We start from the raw sequence: 21,683 nt of genomic DNA, 5'->3' as shown, positions 1-21,683 counted from the left end.
CGTTCGGCAAACTGGACCAGAAACGGCTGGAACGAGTTCAGCGACGAGCTACCCGGCTTGTCTATGAAGTGAGGCGCCAGCCATACCCTGAGAGGCTCAGACTCCTTCAGCTGCCCTCACTGTACTATCGTCGTCGCAGGGGAGACATGGTAACAGCGTACCAGCTATTTCATGGAGGCATGTCGCTATCGGAAGAGGAGTTCCTGACAAGGCACAACTCGGAGGTGACGAGAGGGCACCAATGGAAGCTCAGAAAACCTCGATCAAGGACTCTCGTCCGTCGCAACTCATTCAGCACGCGGGTTGTCAACGACTGGAACGCTCTTCCGCACCCGGTCGTGTCGTCGACCTCAGTTGAACAGTTCAAGGCTAGGCTTGATACACACTGGGCCGACATCATGTGCGACGTCCCACACTGAATATTCCCATAATTTGAGACTGTTTGGTTACCGGACCGGGAGCCTGACGAGACCGGGACCTACAGGCCTAGTGACCTTTTACAATTCCCGATCACCATAAGGTAATGTAAGGTAAGGTAAGCTAGAGCAATGCCTAATTTGGCTTAATAAAATGAACAGTTGCATTTATTACTGGTGATTTCAGCTTTGATCTGTTCTCACTTGATATCAATCCTAATGTGCATGCATTTTTCACTAACATGTGTTCAAATGGCTTCTTTCCTACAATATCCAGGACAACTCGACCTTGCTTTCCATCATGCACTCTTCTAGATAACATATTTTGCAATGACTTATTAAAGGTGATGCATATAGGCATTCTCCTTCATGATTTGTCTGATCATTTCCCTATTTTTGCTTCCATGCTATTTTGCTATTTATTATTTGCTATTTTTGCTTCTTCACACCCACACTCCCCTGATGTTCGAACACCCATTACCACATTTGATTACAGAAGGCTGGAAGAATTTAAACAATTCGTTGTTGACCATCTTGTTGATATTGATAATGAGCCAGAACCTGATGCTATTGCAAATCAAATTGTGTATATTTACAATGCTGGGATCACCAGGTTTTCTCACACAAGGCACATTTCTAGAAAGACAAGCTCACGCAAACCATGGGTGTCACCTGCACTTCTTCTATCAATTACACGTAAAAGCAAGTTATTTGAACAGAAACTGAAGAACCCCAGTCCCCAAAATATTGCAACAGACACTTGCTACCGCAACATTCTAACTACATCTCTTAGGCTAGCCAAAAAGAAATACTACAGTAATGAATTCAGTAAACATGCTGGGAACTCCAAGGAAACATGGAGAACATTACACACTCTCATCAATTCAAAACAAAAAAAGGATGCAGATCCGACCAGGATTATTGGTACTAATAATAAAATTATCACAGACGATCCGGATATCGCAGAATCATTTAACCTCTTCTTCAGCGAGATTGGACAACAGTTAAAAGACGAGATGCCTAAATCATCATTCGACTCCCTCCAGCTCATCACAAATGTCGAAAATGTCGAAAATGAAATGGATCTGCCCCCCACTTATGAACAGGAATTAATTCTTCTCATCGATGGGCTAAACAACGTCCGAGCTGGAGTCGACAATATTAATTCAAAAATATTCAAGCTATCTTATAAGGTTATACTCAAACCAATTCTCCATCTTTTCAACAGCTGTTTGTCCTCGGGGATATTTCCAAGCATTTTCAAAAAAGCCGTGATTAAACCATCTTTAAAAGTGGGGACTCGCAACTTGTAGATAATTACAGACCTATCAGTATTTTGCCGTTTATGTCCTAAATTCTTTAAAAACTTATATATAATAGACTCGTCCTTCATCTAAACCAAAAACAGCTAATTCACCAAAATCAGTTCGGATTTCAGAAGAACAAAAGTACTCACATGCCAATTCTTCTTCTGCAGGAAACTATTACTAAGGCTTTTGAAAATGGGGAATATGTGTAAGGTTTATATTTAGATCTGAAAAAAGCCTTTGACACTGTAAACATTAGCCTTCTTCTACGTAAACTTACTAAATATGGTATTCGACGAAAATCTCATGAAATCATTTCTTCATATTTGTCTGGCAGAACTCAATGTGTAAAAATCAGGAATGATCTATCAACAATCAAAAACGTAAAAATGGGGGTACCCCAAGGATCCATTCTCGGCCCAATCCTCTTTTTAATGTACATAAATGACTTACCTAAATTAAGCAGTAACATGATTTGTCTGTCTTATGCTGATGATACTGCGATTGTTTTCAAAAATAAAAGTATTGTCGAACTTCAAAACAATGTCAGTACGCTTTTGCTTCTAATGACTTCTTGGTTTGCTGCTAATTTTCTCTCCCTGAACGTATCAAAAACATTCACACAGCATTACACAACCCTTTCCTCGCATTTCCGACTAAATGTGCAAATTAATAATTCACCTATTGAAGAGAAAAAAGAAATTAAATACCTTGGTGTAATCATTGACAAATCTCTTAAGTTTACAAGCCACACTAATTTTGTTGCGAGCATAGTAAGTAGAAATATTGGAATAATAAGTAGGGTTAGGTACTTTATTGATAAAACAACGTCACATCTACTCTATAACACTTTGATTCTTCCTTACCTAAATTACTGCTGCTTGGTTTGGGGCATACATTATGCTTCTCAACTAGATCGATTGGTAATTTTGCAAAAAAGGGCTGTGCGTCTTATAGAAAATGTGTATCCTCCGCAAAGCTCAGAGCCAATCTTTAAACGATACAAAATTTTGAAACTATCGGACATTGCTAAATCTCAAATTTTGATTGTGATGCACAAATTTTTAACTTCACAGCTCCCTGCATCATTCGATTTAATTTACAATCTCTACGAATCCAATGACATGGATATGAGGCGAGCAAAACATGTAGAACAACCTTTCTCTTATCGTAATTATAGACTATTTACAGCATCCTGCCTTGGCCCTAAGCTGTGGAACGACATTATGGTTTCATATTTTCCAAGAATAGCTGATATCCCTGTATCGAAAACCATCGTTAAGAACATCATCCGCAAGCATTTCGTGAACACATATTAACGTAACAAACATATTTGAAGACATTGCCATCCTTGTGCTGTACATATCCAACGCACTTCATATTTGACCTCCTTCATGTTTCGTAATCAATTTCTGATATAAAGTCATGCACATATACCCAAACTCATGGCGCTGGCTCCGGGAGTTCTCCCAGCAACAAGCTCTGCTTAGCTGGGTGGACTCCCTGGAAATCCAGCTCAAAACCCAGCACAAAAATGACCAGGTAATTGCCCCCTCCGACTTGTGACTGTATAACTCTTACTAACACGGGGAATTGAGTGGTTGTAGATTATTGGGCGGTTGTAGCGGGCTGTCATTAGCTGATTTTGGCTAATGACTACTTTAAGCCTTTTCATCTATGATTTTTCCCTACCTCTCACATAACACAATTCCCTCGGGTCTGCTCCACCTCCTCGCCTGTTTTTTTTTAAAGTTTGTTTCATCTTCCTAGCTGGGGGTGCCGCGACTTGATTTTATGTTTTCTGGTGTTAACGTACGGTTTACTGCGTCGCTGGGATTGAGGGAGGGGCACGCCTGGTTACCTGTTCTTGGGAAACGGCGTAGAAAAAAAAAACAGGGTAAGGCGAAGATTTAGAGCGATCGCAAGCAGCAAAAGAGCAGCTTGATATCTAATGTTATGTTTCGCTTTACTTATATGGGTGTCACTTGGTTCTGGGAGCTTCTTCAGCATTAATTGCAGGGAAGTGTCAACTCAGGATACCCCTGTTTTGGAGAGCCTTGTGTCCACTGAGGTCGGCAAGTTAAATCACTCTTCCGATACACACTGTTGTTGACCTAACTTTTGGGTGCTGAGATGAACGTGGGAACCTTTTCAAGTTTTAGTGCAGATTATTTTCCTATGCATTCTGCGAACCTGGCAGGCCTTCGATAACCACATTGAACATAAATCGACTTCTTTGGTTTCGCTTTCGCTTGACGCACAGCAGGCAAAAGCTTCCTAAGCAATCACTCGCATAAACTTTTCCATGCACCGAGAGGTCGATGTCTAGAGGCCATCAAGTTTTCGGGTCAAGGTATGCACATAGGTGTATCGTGTTATAAGGCGTAATTGCGGAGTGGTTAAGACCTTCAGCTCCCAAGAAGGGTACCCCGTCCGAACCCCGGTTGCGCCATGCGCCCTGGGCTTCAATATGATAGGGCAGTTGCTGACCTGCTACAAAAAGGTGTGCGACGACGTGCGTCGCGTTACCTTAAAAAATTAGTGCCAAAAATATTATTTGATTCATTTCTGTGGACACTCCAAATAGGTGGCCTCTCGTGTCGCACGCGGGAGATGTCGTTTTTCATACTCTGGAACAATGGTAAGCTGATTCGTTTCTTACAGCCCGGTCCACCATAACACCACATTTTCATGTCTTGCAAATCATGTTCTAGGTACACAATAAAACCCGCCTCACGATTCCATCAATATAATGCACAAAAAGCTGCGTGACCGATCTAGACATGAGGTCACGGCCGATAAGGTTATCTAACGGTCGGAACGACTAAAAGAGGCATGTCGTACGAAGCCCGCTAACATTCTTCCTTCAACGGCAGTATTTGGCTCGGCGCGTGATGCTAGAAGATAGATGTGAAAATAGATAGATGATTTATTATATATATATATATATATATATATATATATATATATATATATATAGATGTTTATTAAGCGTTTGATTTCTGGTTGTTTTTTCCTTGCTTTCCATTGGCAGCAACACGCTGATAGCTAAGAAACCGAAACCACGTCGGCGTCCTTTCGACTCACTGGAGATTCCACCCATACAGGGATGTGTTAACGCCCGAACTTATTGTTTCATACACTGAGACCTGTGGCCACTAAATATCAATATATATTATATCAATGTTCGACAATTTTAAAGACGTTAACCCTTGGCTAAGTTTTTAGGCATTGCTGGTTATGCCAGAGCGTAGAGAATCGATTCCGTTTGCGACTGTACTCATAATTGAAAAGCTCAGGTGTCACCCAGACGGAAAAGGTTTGTAGCCATACCAGGTCATGTAAAGGAATGCCTTGGCCTCACATGACATTATGCCTAGGTTTCTGAGGTAAAACGCGAACTTTTCAAGCTTAAGTGTCTTGGTTACGCGGAATCGAATTATTATATCTTGGCAGACTTGTGTTACGTTAAAATGTTGTAACGAGCTGGCATGTCGACCCGTACCGTTCGGTGTCAGACATCGATATGCTATATCGAAGTAGCAGTCAATTCCTGGACTAATGAACTCAGCGGCCGGCGCGTCTTGGTAGAGACGTTAGATGCGATGTTAAGAATATAAAACATTAAGGGGTTGAGGTTTTACAGCGCGCCGGGTACTTCGGAATGCAATCCTATGAAAACCATGCAAGATCCGAGCCGACAGTACATTATTAGATAGCTAAGTAGTAATTTTGACGCGTGTTGGTGGATATCATGGCACAGAAAGACCAGACATTAAGGCAAATACCATCGTTAGATCCAGAACGGCCGTGGCTTTCCGTTGGCATACCGGCTGCATGCAACTTCAACAGCATGAATGCACCAGAAATGGCATGCACCAAAAACAGCACGCACCAGAAACAGCACGCACCAGAAACAGCATGTACCCGAAACAGCACATATCAGCAACAGCGTGCACCAGAAAAAGTGTGTACCGGAAACAACGCGCGCCAAAAGGAGCGTGCACCGAAAAAGGATGCCCCAGGCATGTGCTAGAAGGACTGTGCACCACACAATTCCCAGCACCTAGATCCCCGAGGTTTAGGAAGGAGCCTAGGGCTTTTATTATTGGCGCAGTCGAGTGGCGGAGTCGATCCCGCATGTTTTATCAGATGCCAAGGCGGCAAAATGTAGCAACTGCCATCATGACCGGGCGTTTGGTCACTATCACATGTCGCGTAATCTATTCACATATACTCAATGTACTCCATCCTAATGACTTAGTTAGTCCGCCTGCCCTACGATCCACTCGCCCGTAGTAGGATGCGTTCGAGTCGCTTGAGGCGCTCGCCATTTGCCCTTGACAGATATGGCCTGTTATCGGTGGCAGCACCGCGCTAAAAGGCAGGTGGTGTCAGAGAGCAGGACGGACCGTGGCGAGCGTTGCGGCACGTTAAATATTTGCCTCCGAATTCGGCCGTTGCCTTGGAATTGCGCGATCGGATGGTGGGGGTCAGGGCTGACGCAACAAGCTTTGCCCAGCGTGGGGTCTGATCCCAGAAATCCAACCATTCAAACGGTATGGTCTAAATATGAAAAAAACAATATCGTAAGCCGTATAGGTCGTAGCTTTCAGCGCATGAATCGAGGAATGTGCATGAATGGCTCACGTGTGTGTGTACCGCTCGCAATTTCAGGAACTCTCGGTGAGACGGGGCTGCGATTTTAGGCGAGTCCGCGATTCCCCACCCCTGGGGTATTATATAAACTCGTGTAGGAAATATATGAATAGACCCTCACAAAAATTATTGTCTTTCAAACTGATCAATATTACGTGAACACAGGGCCGAATGTGAAAGAAAATTACCGTATGGTACATGATAATTGCGGCTTTCGACCAACAAGCAGGTTATGCGTTCTGTCAGAATAAAATCAAATGAACTCACATACCCTCCTGCTTGTGTCATTGAGGTGATTCGTTAGTTATTGAGTTGTTAGCCCAGTGGTGGGGCGAAGTAGATTTGCTATGTTTTGGCAAAGTTGAGCATTTTTAAAACGTGGCAGTTGGCCTGTTATAACCAGCCGTGGTGCCACATGTCAAATATTGATCCAATGTATCATGATATCTGGTGGCTGCAGTTTTCAATGCGTGTATCAATGCGCTCGCTGACTGATTTTTTTACATGGACAGGTGAGAGCATTGTAAATGGAAAGAGATCGCCACTTTCCACCCGATAGGTTACAATATATAGTCTTGCAGTAAATATGGAGACTTGGATATTAGCTATATGAACAACATAACGCAAAATAAGAAACAGGTACTTAAAATGGAACATCAATGAAATATCATCGTTAAAGCGACTGTTCAATATTTGCGTGGAGATTAAGGTGAGATGGCCATTTTCAACATAATTCCCGTCAGTTGAAAAGCCATGCTTTTTTAAGAGAGCTTTCCACCTTTGTATTGGCTCAAACAGCGACATATTGAGCAGCATATTTACTTAACAGAGAACTTGTCTTGTCTAGAGCAGTCTTTCCCACTGAGAAGTATATAAATACTTAAACGTAAGCTTACTTTTTCATGCGTGTTGCTTGGTTAACTACCTTAACTTCAAAATGTCATCAATATCATAACTTCAAAATAATATATCAATATCAAGGCTCCAAAGCCTCTTGCTTCTAAGCCTGCCGCACGCAAACTTGTGAAGACGACTTCGTGCCGCCTATTTGAAAGTTTGCCGGGCATTTATGTCCTGATATAAACGTCACGCGAGTACCCCACCCAATTAGCCGTACTAGATTTATGGTTAATAAAAAGATCGCCACTGAAATATTTGTGCGTTTAGTGATTCAAAATCAGGTAATCCAACGATAAAACGTAACTAGCTAATAGCCAGATCGGGCTGTGATTACCTGTTTGGATCATAGCGTCGTTATTTGTATTAGTCTTTCCGATGAGTAATGGCCGATTTCAGAGCTATGGGATGAAGAAGAATGGATAACGGTGACGCAAGCCTCTATTTGCCTGGGGACTCAATGGCCGAGATTGAGCCCGCGGGGACCCCTCTGCGCGGTGTGCTTCGGGCGCCCGGACGGGAAATCCCTTCCAGGGGGCATCGCGGCCCATTCGTGACTGACGCATGCACCTTGACCCTGATAGGCGGGGAGCCGCGGGGATTTAGGATAAAGCAGGAATGGAGATAAAAAGGTCGGATACGGTGTGTTTTGCCACCAGTCACAAGAACTGATCACCAACCGCGCTTTATGATAAATGCCAATGGCATTTGGGCCATTGGTATAAGTTGTATTTTAAGTTGTAATTTAACTTATAATATGCGAGTCAAAGACATGCCATCACCGAAAGAATGCACCAAAACACAAGGAGAAAAGTTCAGAACACACCGCAAATAACTCTCCAAACCTATATTTACACTCCAACGTCTCACAAACATCCCATGGCACAATGAAGCAATGACAATGGCAAACGGAGCATATTCACTATGTAAAGAAATTGTGCTGTCTAGAGCAATCTTTCTCCCTTAAAATATATCCATATCTGTAAGTGAGGTCATTTTATCATGACTGATGCGTGATTTAACAACTCAAATTGAGAAAAATTCCCTTTTATGCAAAATAAAATGGGTCGTGATTTGCCGGCGCACAGAGATTATACCAATCTCCACAGGAAATAGGGCATTAGGCGACTGGCTGCTCTCATGCTCGTTGGTCAACATTATTCGAACACAAAATAAAGAAGAGATGCAAGTACCGTCACACATCGTGACTGATCCGACCCCGGTTTAAAAAAAAATCATATGCATATTAAGCATCAGATCATATCCATGGGCATCTGCTTAAGATGGCATCGCCCTGCCTGACTGGTTCTGGGTCGAGATGACGTTTGTTTTTTTTTTTTTAAGTCGGATGCAGTCGTGAGGTTCAGTCGACTTCCTGTATTGTACATTGTCTGAGAGAACGCCTCAAAGCATAGTAATGGATCGGTATGACCGGTCGTATTGGCTAGAGTGGAATATCGATGCAATATATCGTGACTTCTGAATGTTACGGCATGCATTGCATAAACGAACAAACTCTTCTGTTCACGTACCTTTACATGGGCAGCACCTGCAGCAGTTCCGAAGAAGATCAACGTGCTCGTGTTTTTTTACTGTAAATATATTATGCATTCCGTAGGGTACTATAAAAAGCAAAAGACTAGTAAAACATTTTTACAAACGTTGTTCCATATCAAGCAAATGTTAGACCTCACCTGAAAGAAAGTACCCACAATAGATCAAGAATGCTTCTAGATCTCTACTAATTGTAGTTTGATTTTATTTTTGCTCATAGATTGTTTGGTCTGACTTGACCTCCTATCTGGTCCGGTCAAGCCACATTTGCGTTTTGAGCTCAATGGTGAAGTGCGGCGCGGAGTCGACTCGTTTCTGACTCGTGGCGTAACTTATCTCATATACAGAACAAATATGAAACTATATTAAAACGATGGTATAGTGTTGTTCTGGATTGTCATCCTGTAAGACCGCCTTATAAGATTATCTTTCGTGCGAATCAAACAATATTGACGCAATATACGCGCAGGAGAAAACCATAATTCTGGATTTTTCGCGGAGAGAAGGAAATTGTGCTTAAGGCAACGCAATTTCGCTGAAATTTTGCTTGGATATTCGGTAAACTTAACCGGTCTAGCCCCTACCTGCGGGGAAAAGTCGGTCCAGCTGGGTGATTGGGGAGTGGTGCATGGTTCTGTGGCAAGCTTGAATGATATCGAAGGGGTCATTCATATCTGCTGGATATAACAAAACTGTACTCCTGTCAAGTTTAAACGGTTGTCTTGGGATGTTATTGTGCTAAGCGCATTCGCCTTCACATTCAATTTTCTCTTGACTCATTTTTAGCATTTCTGTCTCCCTATCAGTGTACACTCAATTACGCGCCTCCCTTAACATGCTCGTTTCGCGCAGACGGTCACCTCTCAGCTTTGGATTATGGATGCGGTTGAACATCCAAAACATAAGATAAAAGGCAGGACTTTTGGACATTTATATATTTTTAGGGTATTTAGTTCCTTTTCACGCAGTTGGAACACTACATGACTTTAAACTAGACACCAGAAATGGCCCCCATCTCCCCACCCTACCCTTACCTTATAAAAACCTCCAGATTGGGTAAGAGTGATCGACTATTGACCGTTTGATTCCATTCCAGTACATTTCTGCTGGGGTTGAAATGAAATTCGTTGCTCGCAAGTGCCATGCCTTGAGTACTTTTGAATAGAAATGCTGCATGTCTCTGTCTTCACAGAACTGGGAGTTCGAGGGATACAACAACAACCGGACCAACAGCTTTGTGCGGGACGGCATCTTATTCGTAAAGCCGACGCTCACTGCTGAAAGATTCTCCAATGACTACCTCTACTCCGGCGTTCTGGACATGAACGGAGACAACCCATTCGACCAGTGAGAGCCTCCAAACGGAGGGGAGACTAAACAGTCAGGCTCATTGTCAATAATTTTTAGTCATAAAACACAATCAGGCTGCAACGTAGAAGAGAAAGCAGGTTGTGGAGTCTTGTCATAATCACTTCTTTCTTTCTTCTCTCACTTCTTCAAGTTCACTTCGCCCATAATTTACGCTAATTGTTCACAGTTTCGAACAATGCTAGAAGACTACGAACGCCTGCATTGGCGACGCGCATCGCACCAACCGATTTCATCCGTCCTATGTATTGCTACATCTCCGACCGTGTCTTTGGTCGCATAACCGTGCGTGTGTATCCGTTTCAGATGCACATCACCCCTGAACTTCGGCTGTTCCAGACAGGGCAGTCAGGCCGACATCTTGAACCCAATCATGTCCGCTTCCCTCCGCACAGCGCTCTCATTCACCTTCACGTACGGCCGCGTAGAGGTCAGAGCCAAGATGCCCGCAGGCGACTGGATCTGGCCAGGTGATAACCACATAAGCGGTCTTTGTCCGCGACCTCAGATATGTCCGGCGCAGCTTCCTTCCACGTATACACTTCATGCCCCGGCGTGTTTCTGCAGCTCGTTTGAATAGCCCCCGTGTTGCGGTATGTCTTGAGGGACTCGTGTGATCTGAAGTGCTTGCCGCTCCGCGCCTCACGCTGCGTGTGTAGGTACATTCAAACGCGGTTTGTGTTGTGGTGCGATGCTGGTGTTGCGTGCCCTGCCTACTGGCTCCGAGTGGTGCCGGTCGGCTGCGTGTTGTGGTACGATGCTGGTGCTGTGTGCCCTGTCTGCTGATTCCGAGTGGTGCCGGTGGACCGCGTGCCGTGGTGCGATGCTGATGTTGCGTGCCCTGCCTGCTGATTCCGAGTGGTGCCGGTCGGCCGCGCAGTGCGATCTGGAGATGTAGTGAGTGACATATGTCCGGCCCGCCAGCCATCTGGATGAAGCCGAAAATGGAACCGTACGGCAACTGGCCGACTTCCGGAGAGATTGACATACTGGAGAGTCGCGGCAACGGCGACCTCTCCGTGGGCGGCACCCAGATCGGTGAGTGGCTCGGCCAGCGGCGCTAGTGACGGCCGGTGCTCGACTGGATCCCACAGAGCCAGGCAGTCAGCCTCGACACGGTAATGTGTTGCGCTATCTTTCCTGGTGTTAAACCGCGAGAGACTCTGTTGGTAAGATGGAAAACTCTGAAGACTTTCTGACCCAGCGCTGCACTTCCAAACACTCTTTATGTTGCAAAAGCCGTGGTGGGGTCCTGATATCATGAGATGTGTTGGTTGCACAGTTTCCCATTTACTGCAAGCCTATCATTCTCCTCTAGTTGTGAAAGCTCTCGTATCCAACTATATGCGGTAATTATTTTTCTCATGATTTCATGTGTCATAGTGAACTGGAGCGGTGCGGTCCGCCCACCCAGTCCACCCGCTTGGTCGTTAAGACGGTTCACGTTTTACTCTGGTATGTTAACTCGGTCTATAGTGGTCCACTTTTCTCCATGGCGCTTATCTTATGGCGGCCCTCTCTCACTGGACGCGTTCACTTCAACCCGAAAAAGATATATTGGCCATGATTGTATGGCCATAGGCGATTAATAAGCGCCTGGGTGGCCTGTTGGCCCTTCGCTCAGCGGGGCTAAATTTAACCAGCTGAGATCTCACAAAATAAAAAGCTGGAGGCACCAAATTCACAGGGTGTGTTGGCCTGTATGTGAACTCACTTGTGACGAAATTTGACATTTCTAGGCCATTATTTTTGGGTCTAACAAGGTCAAACAAGGTCTAACGCCAGATTGGTGTCCAAATTTTCCCAGAACCTAGATACCTGTTCTAAGCAAAAGATTGCTGGCGCTCATTTAAGGTCAGTGGCCTTCTTTTACCTTAAGCAGGTCATGGTGACCAAAATTATACAAGGCTGCTTTGAGTTTTGCATTTGAATAAATGCCAAACATTACGCAAGGCAGTATGTTTCTAAAAACGAAATGTGTGTCTGGGACATTTTAGGCCAGTTACTTATTTTGACCTTTAAAAAGTTCATGGAGAATGTATAAGGCGATTCCTGTTATCAATATATTTGAAAAATGCACCAGAAATTTCTCCATACCGCAGCTCCAGTGTAATAAAGCAGTTTGATTTTGGCATTGGTCTGGCCTTCATAATTGACCCTAGGTCAGTGGAACTTGGTCATTCAATGGTTCTATTGCTTAAGAAACTATTTCAGAGATATATGGTTTCGCTTAACACTTCATTATTGCATCAGATTGAACGATTTCCTAGAAATTGTCTTCGCTGAACCCATGGCCTGAGTTGAACCTGCAATAGGTCAACGACCTAACAATGTAAATATAAGCTTTTGATGTCAAACGATCCGGTATTTAATTTCCTACGGCCATGCAAAATTTGGCATGGATACGCCGCGCCGTTCGGAAACTAGCCCGGAAAACCTTCGGGGGGGGGGGGGGGCAAATTGATCCCACCCGAGCACCTGTTCAGCAGCACTGGAAAAATAAAAGGAACGCGTGCAGAAAACAGCTGGTTGCAAAATCTTTGGATGATGCGCTCACTCCTCGTATAATAAGCCCGGTGTGAAACTTGAAGCATGACGCTACGAAAGCGGTCCATGCCTGCCCGCGGTTGCCATAGTGCATCATGCGCCATCCATATCACGGACACATGAGTCAAGTCAGCATGACATTTTGGCCTACTCGCATGTTTCTCACAATCGACAACACAACGGCCCATCCCTATTTCTTTAGCATTATGGTATGACGTAGATCTCATTCATCGTTACATGCGTGTAAATTCCCAGCGTAGTGCACTAAGATAGTGGCTATCGGCTGCTAAAAGTACGACTAGCACACTTGGCCATATGTTTAAGTATATCTGTATCTAATGATCCGTTCGAAGCCAGAGGCGGTATTAAACCATGCATCATTGCCAATCAAGTCCAGCTATGTTACACAATATCGATAACTCCTTCAACTAACCGAAGTTAGCTGTCGATGAGTGGCGGTCTCATCAGTTTCATTGGAAGCGATGATTTAGATGGAGCATGTGGCGGCGCCTGATATACAGCTAGGTAGGCAGCTGGCAGGTCACATGTGGCGGAAGGTCGCATACACCAGTACGTTGTCAGTAAGCGAACATGCAAATCACTGACCGCAAATCACTAAGGGATTCTATGTAATTTAAAAAAAGAAATCACCAACATGTTTAAATATAAGTATAAATATAAACAAAAACACAAATAAATAAATAAATATATATGTGCACATGTATCAACTTGACAACAACATTAACTGTTCCTAAGATCAACCGTAATCAGCATCAGCTACCGGCAACTGAAAACCCTTCGGTGTCATTGAAATTGTAGCATGACGTTGGTTAACTACGATGTCGCACAGCTAACCGTGATCACATCTGATGAAAATCTATAACAAATCCCATCCAATCCAATCCAAGTCGTAAAAAACACGCAAAACATTCTCTTTGAAGGAACTGCTTCACTTTAGAAGGGCAAGGCTGTGAAGTGTACCGAATGATCTTCTAGATGGCTGATTCAATTCAAAATCTCACAAAATGTGGAACACCTCCATTAAAACCTAAACTCCTCTGGTGTCTGAGCTACAAGCCCGCGAAGATCTGCAGTTCGCTTCGTGCAAGCTGTTTCAAGGTGACACAGACATTCATGACGCCATAAAAAAGTCATTCAAATCCTGCCATTCCACTGTTCATGCGGCGTTCAAGGTTGATACAAATTTCATTGTCGAGTCATTCATATCTGGCGTTAGCGAACTTGACTTCCATATATAACAGCCGTCAATTGACTCTCAATCCATGTTGCGCGAGTTATGCAAGATTCTAATGAGAATCGCATGTTGTGCTACCTAATAGTTATACATTCTTCCTAATCGTTACGGAAATGAGACTTGTGATCGAATAACCTAAGAATGACGCTATAATTGAGTTATGGGTGCAAGTGGACGTTTGAAACTCTTGGATCATTATGTAAGAACGCCACGAGAAAGGGCCGAAACACGATTGCAACGAGATTTGGCTCAGCGAACACTTCCAGCCGTGCTGCTATATCTCGGGAGATTGAAGAGTTGCAAATGGCATGCTAAATTCCATGGCGTAATCAAACAAAGACATATTAAGGACCATATTTACGAAATAAAGTAATTGTGTTGTCGACAGCAGTCTTTTCCACTTAAAATTATACCGGTAGTTATAAGTAGCTCAGTTCATGTTATATGAGGCTTGCTTAAATAGCTTTAAATGGAGAGCGCTTCCTTTAAGTTATTGGATCCTCAGTGTCATGCCCGTCAAAACTGGCAAGGCTGCTCAAATATCTTTGTTATGTTTCACGAAACGCGGTTTGTGATCGAGACCTCCATTTAATGCGTTAGGCTGGATAAAAGCCAACTGATCTCCGTTGATGCGGCAATTCATGCAGATGTGCTACAGATATAAACAAGTGAATGGTCGTATTTTCCTTGACCTTGGACACAAGACGGATATTGGAGAGGCGAAATTTGTCTGACGTCTCCATGACGTCATGAAGACTGGGTGACTTTAAAATAGGCGACGCGAAAAATTTGCAGAAGTTGGCATGCTTTTGGCCCAAACGGAGAGGAGTTTAAGTATTACAAGGGGCATGGCTTAGAATTGCAGGTAATTATCTGGATAATGGTTATTTCAGTTCAAAACTCCGTAAAAGATGGAACAGTACTTTAAAGATGAGCGACCCTCAAATACCGTAGATTGTTGATTCAAACTTTGATTTAGGCGCGGTTGATTTTCCTTATTTTGAACGTTTTTTTTCAAATTCGGGCAGTTTCTGCTAAGTTATGGACCTTGAATACCCATACCAGGAGGTATTGGTTAAACCATGTTATACAGCAAATATTTTGTTTCATTCTCACATCTCTATTTTTCAAGCCGTGCTTACAGTCACGAGAGTCACGAGTCACAAGGTTGACCAAAGTTTAGCAAAAATGCACCTAAAACAGGGGCACGTGAGTCCAGGAAAGGACTTGAATCCGTGCAGGCACTACCACTATGAAGATATCAAAATAATAATAGCCCGTTCTCCCACATCCTAACAACCGATGCACCTGGTTATATGCTCTCGGCTGCACGAAACACAGGCAGTTTAACCAGAACGTAATGACGACCCATTTCTAACATTTTATTTTTACTTACAATGAACATCAGACACCACGAACACTGCACGGACCTTACGATCACCCTGGGTATTCGGGTTCCCACGTCCCAACACCCAATACACGGTACTGCTAAGCGTCTCCCCAAACATGCACGCCCTAGGGTGAAAGGTTTTGATGACCCGTACCGCGTACCAGGATCGAAATAGTTTTGTTTCAGCGAGCATCGGTAATCATCACAACACATCAACTTTCTTAAATGTTGTTCAAACCAGGTCCCATGGTGACGTTTGTGTGTTTATCCTGGGACGAGGATAACGAATGTGAAGCGATTCGAGATGTCGCCGTCCACGTTGCCTTTAGTTGTTGCTCCCTCCTCGCAGACCACGGGACACCAGAGTGTCAGTAGGGTGAAAAATCATGCAGTGCATCGACACAAGGGTTGAAACCGTTGCCTGTGTGCAAAGGGGCTGTGATCCATGTAAACGCCCATGTTGTGCGCCATCGTCATGCCCATCCCCCCACCCCACATACGCACACGTACACGCACGTGCACATGCACACGCACACGCACACGCACGCGCACACGCGACACGCGCGCGCCCGTAGGCTATGAGCATAGTGCTCCAGTTTCCGCGTTTTGTGTATGTTAACCAATAAAACAATAATTCAGTACTAAAAGAATCAAGGAAATATTTCAGCATTCTGTAAGCGTGATAAACTCCAGCAAATTAATTGCTGCCGCCGACGCCTGCCAGCTCAGCTCGCTTACTCCGTTTGTCCGTCGTCCAGGCAACCAGCAAGTGTCATCGACGCTGCACTGGGGTCCGGACTTCGCCAGCAATCGCTACCAGCTCACGCACTTCGAGACCAACAACGCAGCGGGCTTCAACGCAGATTTCCACGTCTATAAGATGGAATGGAGTCCTGGTACAGTACACGACACGATGTGCTGTTAACAGCAGGGTATCGGAAGCGAAACACGTTGGGTCAAGTTTAGACTTAAAATAGTATTTCACTCAAAACACAGGTGCAAGCAGGGTATAATCCGGGGCTTGTGACAGCAAAATTATGGGAACCGACGGGGTCATCATGTTACCAATGTAAGAATGTGACAACCTATACTGTGACAGCTTGCTCGGATCAGACTAGAAGCTTGCGGGTGCCGAGTCGCCCGGTCAGACTGGACGTGTGCGGGTGTCGAGTCGACTGGTCAGACTGGACATGTGCGGGTGCCGAGTCGCCTGGTCAGACTTGACTAATGTGCGGGTTGTCGAGTCGACCGGTCAGACTAGTCGCGGTCAGGCTAGACGTGTGCGGGGTCGAGTCGGACTGGTCAGACTGGACGTGTGCGGGTGTCGAGTCAACTGGTCAGACTAGACGTGTGCGGGTGTCGAGTCGCCTGGTCAGACCAGACGTGTGCAGGTGCCGAGTCGACTGGTCAGACTGGACGTGTGCGGGTGCCGAGTCGACTGGTCAGACTGGACGTGTGCAGGTGCCGAGTCGCTTGGTCAGACTGGACGTGCGTGTCGAGTCACTGGTCAGACTACCGTGTGCGGGTTGCCGAGTCACTGGTCAGACTGGACGTGTGCGGGTACCGAGTCGCCTGGTCAGACTAAACATCCGCGGATGCTGAGTCGCCTGGTCAGACTGGACGTGTGCGGGTGTCGAGTCAACTGGTCAGACTGGACGTGTGCGGTGCCGAGTCGACTGGTCTTACTAGACCTGTACGGGTGTCGAGTCGCCTGGTCAGACTAAACATCCGCGGATGCTGAGTCGCCTGGTCAGACCAGAGGTGTGCAGGTGCCGAGTCGCTTGGTCAGACTGGACGTGTGCGGATGCTGAGTCGCCTGGTCAGAGCAGACGGGCGGGCCGATCGACGGGACGGCTAGTCCGCACCAGACTGTGCGGGTGCCGAGTCGACGGACGGCTGAGGTCCTGGTCAGACCACGTCGGGTGGCCGAGTCGACTGACGGGCTGGGTCCCTGGTCAACCAGACGTGTGCGGGTGCCGAGTCGACTGACGGCTGAGTGCCTGGTCAGACCAGACGTGTGCGGGTGCCGAGTCGACTGACGGGCTGAGGTGCCTGGTCAGACCAGACGTGTGCGGGTGCCGAGTCGACTGACGGGCTGAGGTGCCTGGTCAGACCAGACGTGTGCGGGTGCCGAGTCGACTGACGGGCTGAGGCGCCTGCTCGCCCGTCCCCAGAGGGCATCAAGTTCAGCGTGGACGACACCGCCCTGGGTGAGGTGACCCCACCTGCCGGCGGCTTCTGGGAGCTGGGTGGCTTCAACAAGGATACCTGGAGAAACAATCCATGGCAGGGCCGCTCCAAGATGGCGCCCTTCGACCAGCCGGTGGGTCACCAGATGACGCCACCTCCGTTGGCGATGCGCAGCATCCATCGTCACCATCAGTTGTGTGCTTTATTTCCTACGTCCACATGCTAATCCTACTGAGCAAGACATCACAATCCGCGCAAGCCATGCCTGCTGACAATTATCACCTCAGAAGAGCTAAAAGCTGTCACATGCTTATACTCAAGTTGATCTGGCATCCCAGCTGAAATATTCCATACAATCATATTTTAGACTAATTTATATTTTAGAGTAACTAGCATGCTGCCAACCCTGTGATATCAAGACCCACAGGTACTGTATTATCTCGTATAGGTATGTGTGTTGTTCGCCATCTTCGATCATTCCCACTACCGTCACATGTAAGTGCACATACCACACAAAACGAAACGCATACGTACGCGCAAACCGCAGTTCACACCTAATTTTAGCGGGTGAGGTGAACGTAATTCCCTGTTAGTTCTTTCTGAGCCAATGGTAAACAGTCAGCACGGGTACTTCATAATTCTTACGAGCCATCAATGCTTTCTCTGTGCTGATACGTTTAGATACATGCACCAGACAAATGCAGATCAACTACTTGCTTCCAAATCCACCCTAATGCTTTCATGTCGTAGCTCAATTAAAGTACGATGGGCACAGTCCAACGCTTAAAGATGGACACGGGACCGGCATAAATTAATTCACTCTACACTTGAGCGCCAAATAAGAAAGTTCGTTGGGTATGTTGCTTTTGTTGCTTCGTTGTAAACAATAACGAAGCCGTTCACAGCTTGTTCTTTTGTATAAAATCCTTCTAAAATCGGTGCCGGTGCCGGCGGTGCCGGGTCGCCGTTCACAGCCAGTTGTCAGCCGCCCCTTCCCCCCCCCTCGACCCACAGGGGCCGAGCTGGAAGTAGACTTTGCGCGCGTGTCAATGCCAGGAATCTGTGACCATCAACAAACCAGCGACATGTTGCAAACGTCGTCAAATGGAGTTACAGTTATTTGTTTTATATAACAACGTCCAATTCTTTTGGATTTCTATGTTTGTAATATCGGTTTTTGGTTAGAAACTATACGATAGAATGCTATATGTTCCTGCATCACGTTACGTTTTAGAAGGCATCATGTGGGCGTGGTTTTATGAAACCGTCAAGCTCATGGCAAAATAAGAAACCACAATGTGCCACTTCCAGGTAAGTTTAAAACCTGACGTTACGGGGATGGTGTTGCTGTGCAGATCTAAATTTGTCGCCAATGCGTTCATAAAAAAGACAGTTTCGGTGAACTTAGAGCATTGTGAGGCACTGAGCATGAGGTGACATGACAAAAACGAACCTCCAACTGAAGCCAGGCATAACAGGAGCTGGGTGGCAAGCACACGGGGCAAAGTTTGGCGAACGGCGTGGACATCTCCGGTGAGGAAAACAATCGGGGAGTTTCTAGTTGTGGTCACCAGCCAGCTCTAGCCTGGCACGTTTGTGGAAATCCCATCCATCCCACAGTATCTAAACCGAGTGATCATGTAGCACTAGCCAGCTGGGATCAACCGCAGATTTGCCCGTGCCAGGTGCGGTCAGGTGTACCTGGCTAATGACGTCATTGGCCGATGCTTATGACGTCATCAGCTAAACAGCATCGGCCAGCAGGGCGCGGTGCGCGCTGGTAAAGCCCCCAGCCATGCCGCAGTTTCCTATCTGCCTCACTGACGTCAAGCGTTGCTGGTCGACAGTTCTACCTAAAGCTAAACGTGGCCGTGGGCGGCACCAACAGCTTCTTCCCGGATGCAGCTGTCAACGGCGCCGGTGCCAAACCCTGGTCCAACACGTCGCCCACGGCGCCCAAGGACTTCTGGGAGGGAAACGGCCAGTGGCTGCCCACCTGGCAGGGCGACGACGTGGCCATGCAGGTCGACTACGTCCGTGTCTACGCCATCTAAAGGGTCGCGTCTCCGTCTGGCGTACTCGTCAGCTTTGCAGACATCACTGGGAGCCGGCCTTAAGATCTTAAGTTCTAAACGATTCTTGAGGATGCTCCATGTCATAGTAAGACTCTGAACCTCAGCTTCAACCCCGTCTGCTGTGTGTGAACGCTGACTCGGCTGGAGACGACGGCCATGCCTGTGATTCGTGTGTGTTTGTGGCTGTTTGTCCTATCTACAACCATAATACAAAGTCACGTACAGCAGGTGTGGAACCAGTCACAAGCGCCACTGAGCGACCTCTGTTCAGATCAGTTCTGCCATGTTCCACTGCTCTGTGTTCCACTGATCCGAGTCCTGTCAGGCATCGGTGCATGACCCCGCGGTGCTGATGGCATGCGGGCGCAGTGAAGTATAGTGGGCAACAGTCGGGTTATTCGACTACGGACCATGGCTCTGAATGATGAGGTTGTCTGGCTTTATGTGCCGCAGTTCAGGGACTGGACAGTCAGGTTACTCAACTACTGAACATGGTTCTGAGTGATGAAGTTGTCTGGTTTGATGTGCCTCAGTGCAGCGGCTAAACTGAGGCAGTTTGATACAGTTTATAAAAGCCAAAGTAACGAGATTACGTGAAATTTGAAGTAGGTTCGTTAGAGCCCATTCAATGAAGATTCAGTGAATCGATCAAATTAAGAATGCACAAATTATGTATTGAACCAGGAGGGCTTATTCAACGAAAAAATTAAAGTTTGTACCATGGAAGCCATACTGCAGTAAATAACTATCGAAGAAATACGAGGCATGATCAAAATAACGGAACTCCCTGCTTCGTTGGCTTGGTTAACTAGATAAAGTAACAGTCTGGTGGATGAGGTTGAGTTCAGATGATAGACTGAGACAGAGCATGAATCAGCTCCGCATATTTTAGCTTGACAAACTGTTTTCAAAAGGCGCCTCCGACCACAATGCGCAAACCACATACCACAATCCACGAGAAATTTGCATCACTGCTTGAACATGTGCTAGGTACCGAAAACCAGACAAGCACTCACAAGATCTAAAGCATATTCATGGGTGTCGATGTAACGAAATGGTTGAGGGCCAGCCTTTCAAAGTCGCCAAAAGGGCTAAGTACGAAGAGCTTTTTGGATTTCGTCGACTCATGTTCAAGTCATCTACTGTATATATATATATATATATATATATATATTAATACATATATATATATATATATATATATATATATATATGTATTAATATACACTTATTTTTGCATCTAATGTGTTTATTGCACAAGATGCACACACGGCAGCCTGGCAGTTGGCACCAGCTTCCTACAACGCACCTTTTCTGTGAAGCAAAAGGGGTGCGGTGCTCCTCCCTTGCCCGCAGGCATGTGAAATCTGCGTATGACTCACCCTGATGTGCTTAGATGATCTATTATGAATCGTTGCATGTAGGTACTCACCGAACAGGAGTTTTCACAAGGCAATGACAGCCCGTTTAAACGCACGTTCTCGAGCCACCAGGCTTCATCAACAAAGCGTGTACTCCACGCATTGCAAAACAAAGGATCCAACACGCATGCACGCATCATTTAGGAAAATGATTCCCGTCATTTTCCCAAATACGCTTCTGCAGATGCACTCCTGATGATAATACTTTTTCACCGCTCATTTTGATGAAGACGAAGTGTGAGCCTGCCGCAGTTGTGGAAACACCGTTCCAAGCGGTTGTGCCTACAAGAAAAACGATCCTCACCCGCTTCAGTTCGAATGCGTGGCAAAAAAGTCATTTGTGTCAATGCCACGTGCCACGCGCTTTGACTGAAACAGGATTGCTAATTGAGCTGGCTCTTCACTGACCATGCATGTTGACCTGTGGTGAACAGTGGGGTGATTCGCATCATATCCAAGTACTATCGGGGCGTTTTACTCTAAATCTACGCCAAAGACAAGGAATGGTGAATCTGCATTACTCAGCTGGCGCACAGTAGCGCCATCTATCAATGTATTTCCTGCTTCACACGTGCGCGCGTCCTGGGATGAGCACGACAAACGC

At 45.8% G+C, this 21,683-nt stretch overlaps 1 protein-coding gene across 1 annotated transcript in view; it reads left to right on the top strand.

The window, feature by feature from the left end:
• The window catches only part of LOC119107520 (beta-1,3-glucan-binding protein), a 30,710-nt gene extending 10,828 nt beyond the window's left edge, over nucleotides 1–19,882 (top strand). Inside the window, exons 3-8 of the mRNA XM_037230982.1 lie at nucleotides 10,026–10,180; nucleotides 10,508–10,671; nucleotides 11,126–11,239; nucleotides 16,152–16,289; nucleotides 17,568–17,716; nucleotides 19,431–19,882. Of these exons, the coding sequence (XP_037086877.1) occupies nucleotides 10,026–10,180; nucleotides 10,508–10,671; nucleotides 11,126–11,239; nucleotides 16,152–16,289; nucleotides 17,568–17,716; nucleotides 19,431–19,637 (927 nt within the window). The 3' untranslated portion in view covers nucleotides 19,638–19,882. The remainder of the gene's footprint in view (nucleotides 1–10,025; nucleotides 10,181–10,507; nucleotides 10,672–11,125; nucleotides 11,240–16,151; nucleotides 16,290–17,567; nucleotides 17,717–19,430) is intronic.
• The last annotated feature ends 1,801 nt before the right edge of the window (nucleotides 19,883–21,683 follow it).

The sequence above is a fragment of the Pollicipes pollicipes genome, unplaced genomic scaffold (genome assembly GCF_011947565.3).
Source record: "Pollicipes pollicipes isolate AB1234 unplaced genomic scaffold, Ppol_2.1 Scaffold_6686;HRSCAF=7923_pilon_pilon_pilon, whole genome shotgun sequence".
Lineage (NCBI taxonomy): Eukaryota > Metazoa > Arthropoda > Thecostraca > Pollicipedomorpha > Pollicipedidae > Pollicipes > Pollicipes pollicipes.
The sequence above is the reverse complement of the archived record's forward strand: the minus strand, read 5'-3'. Positions and strand labels throughout refer to the sequence as shown.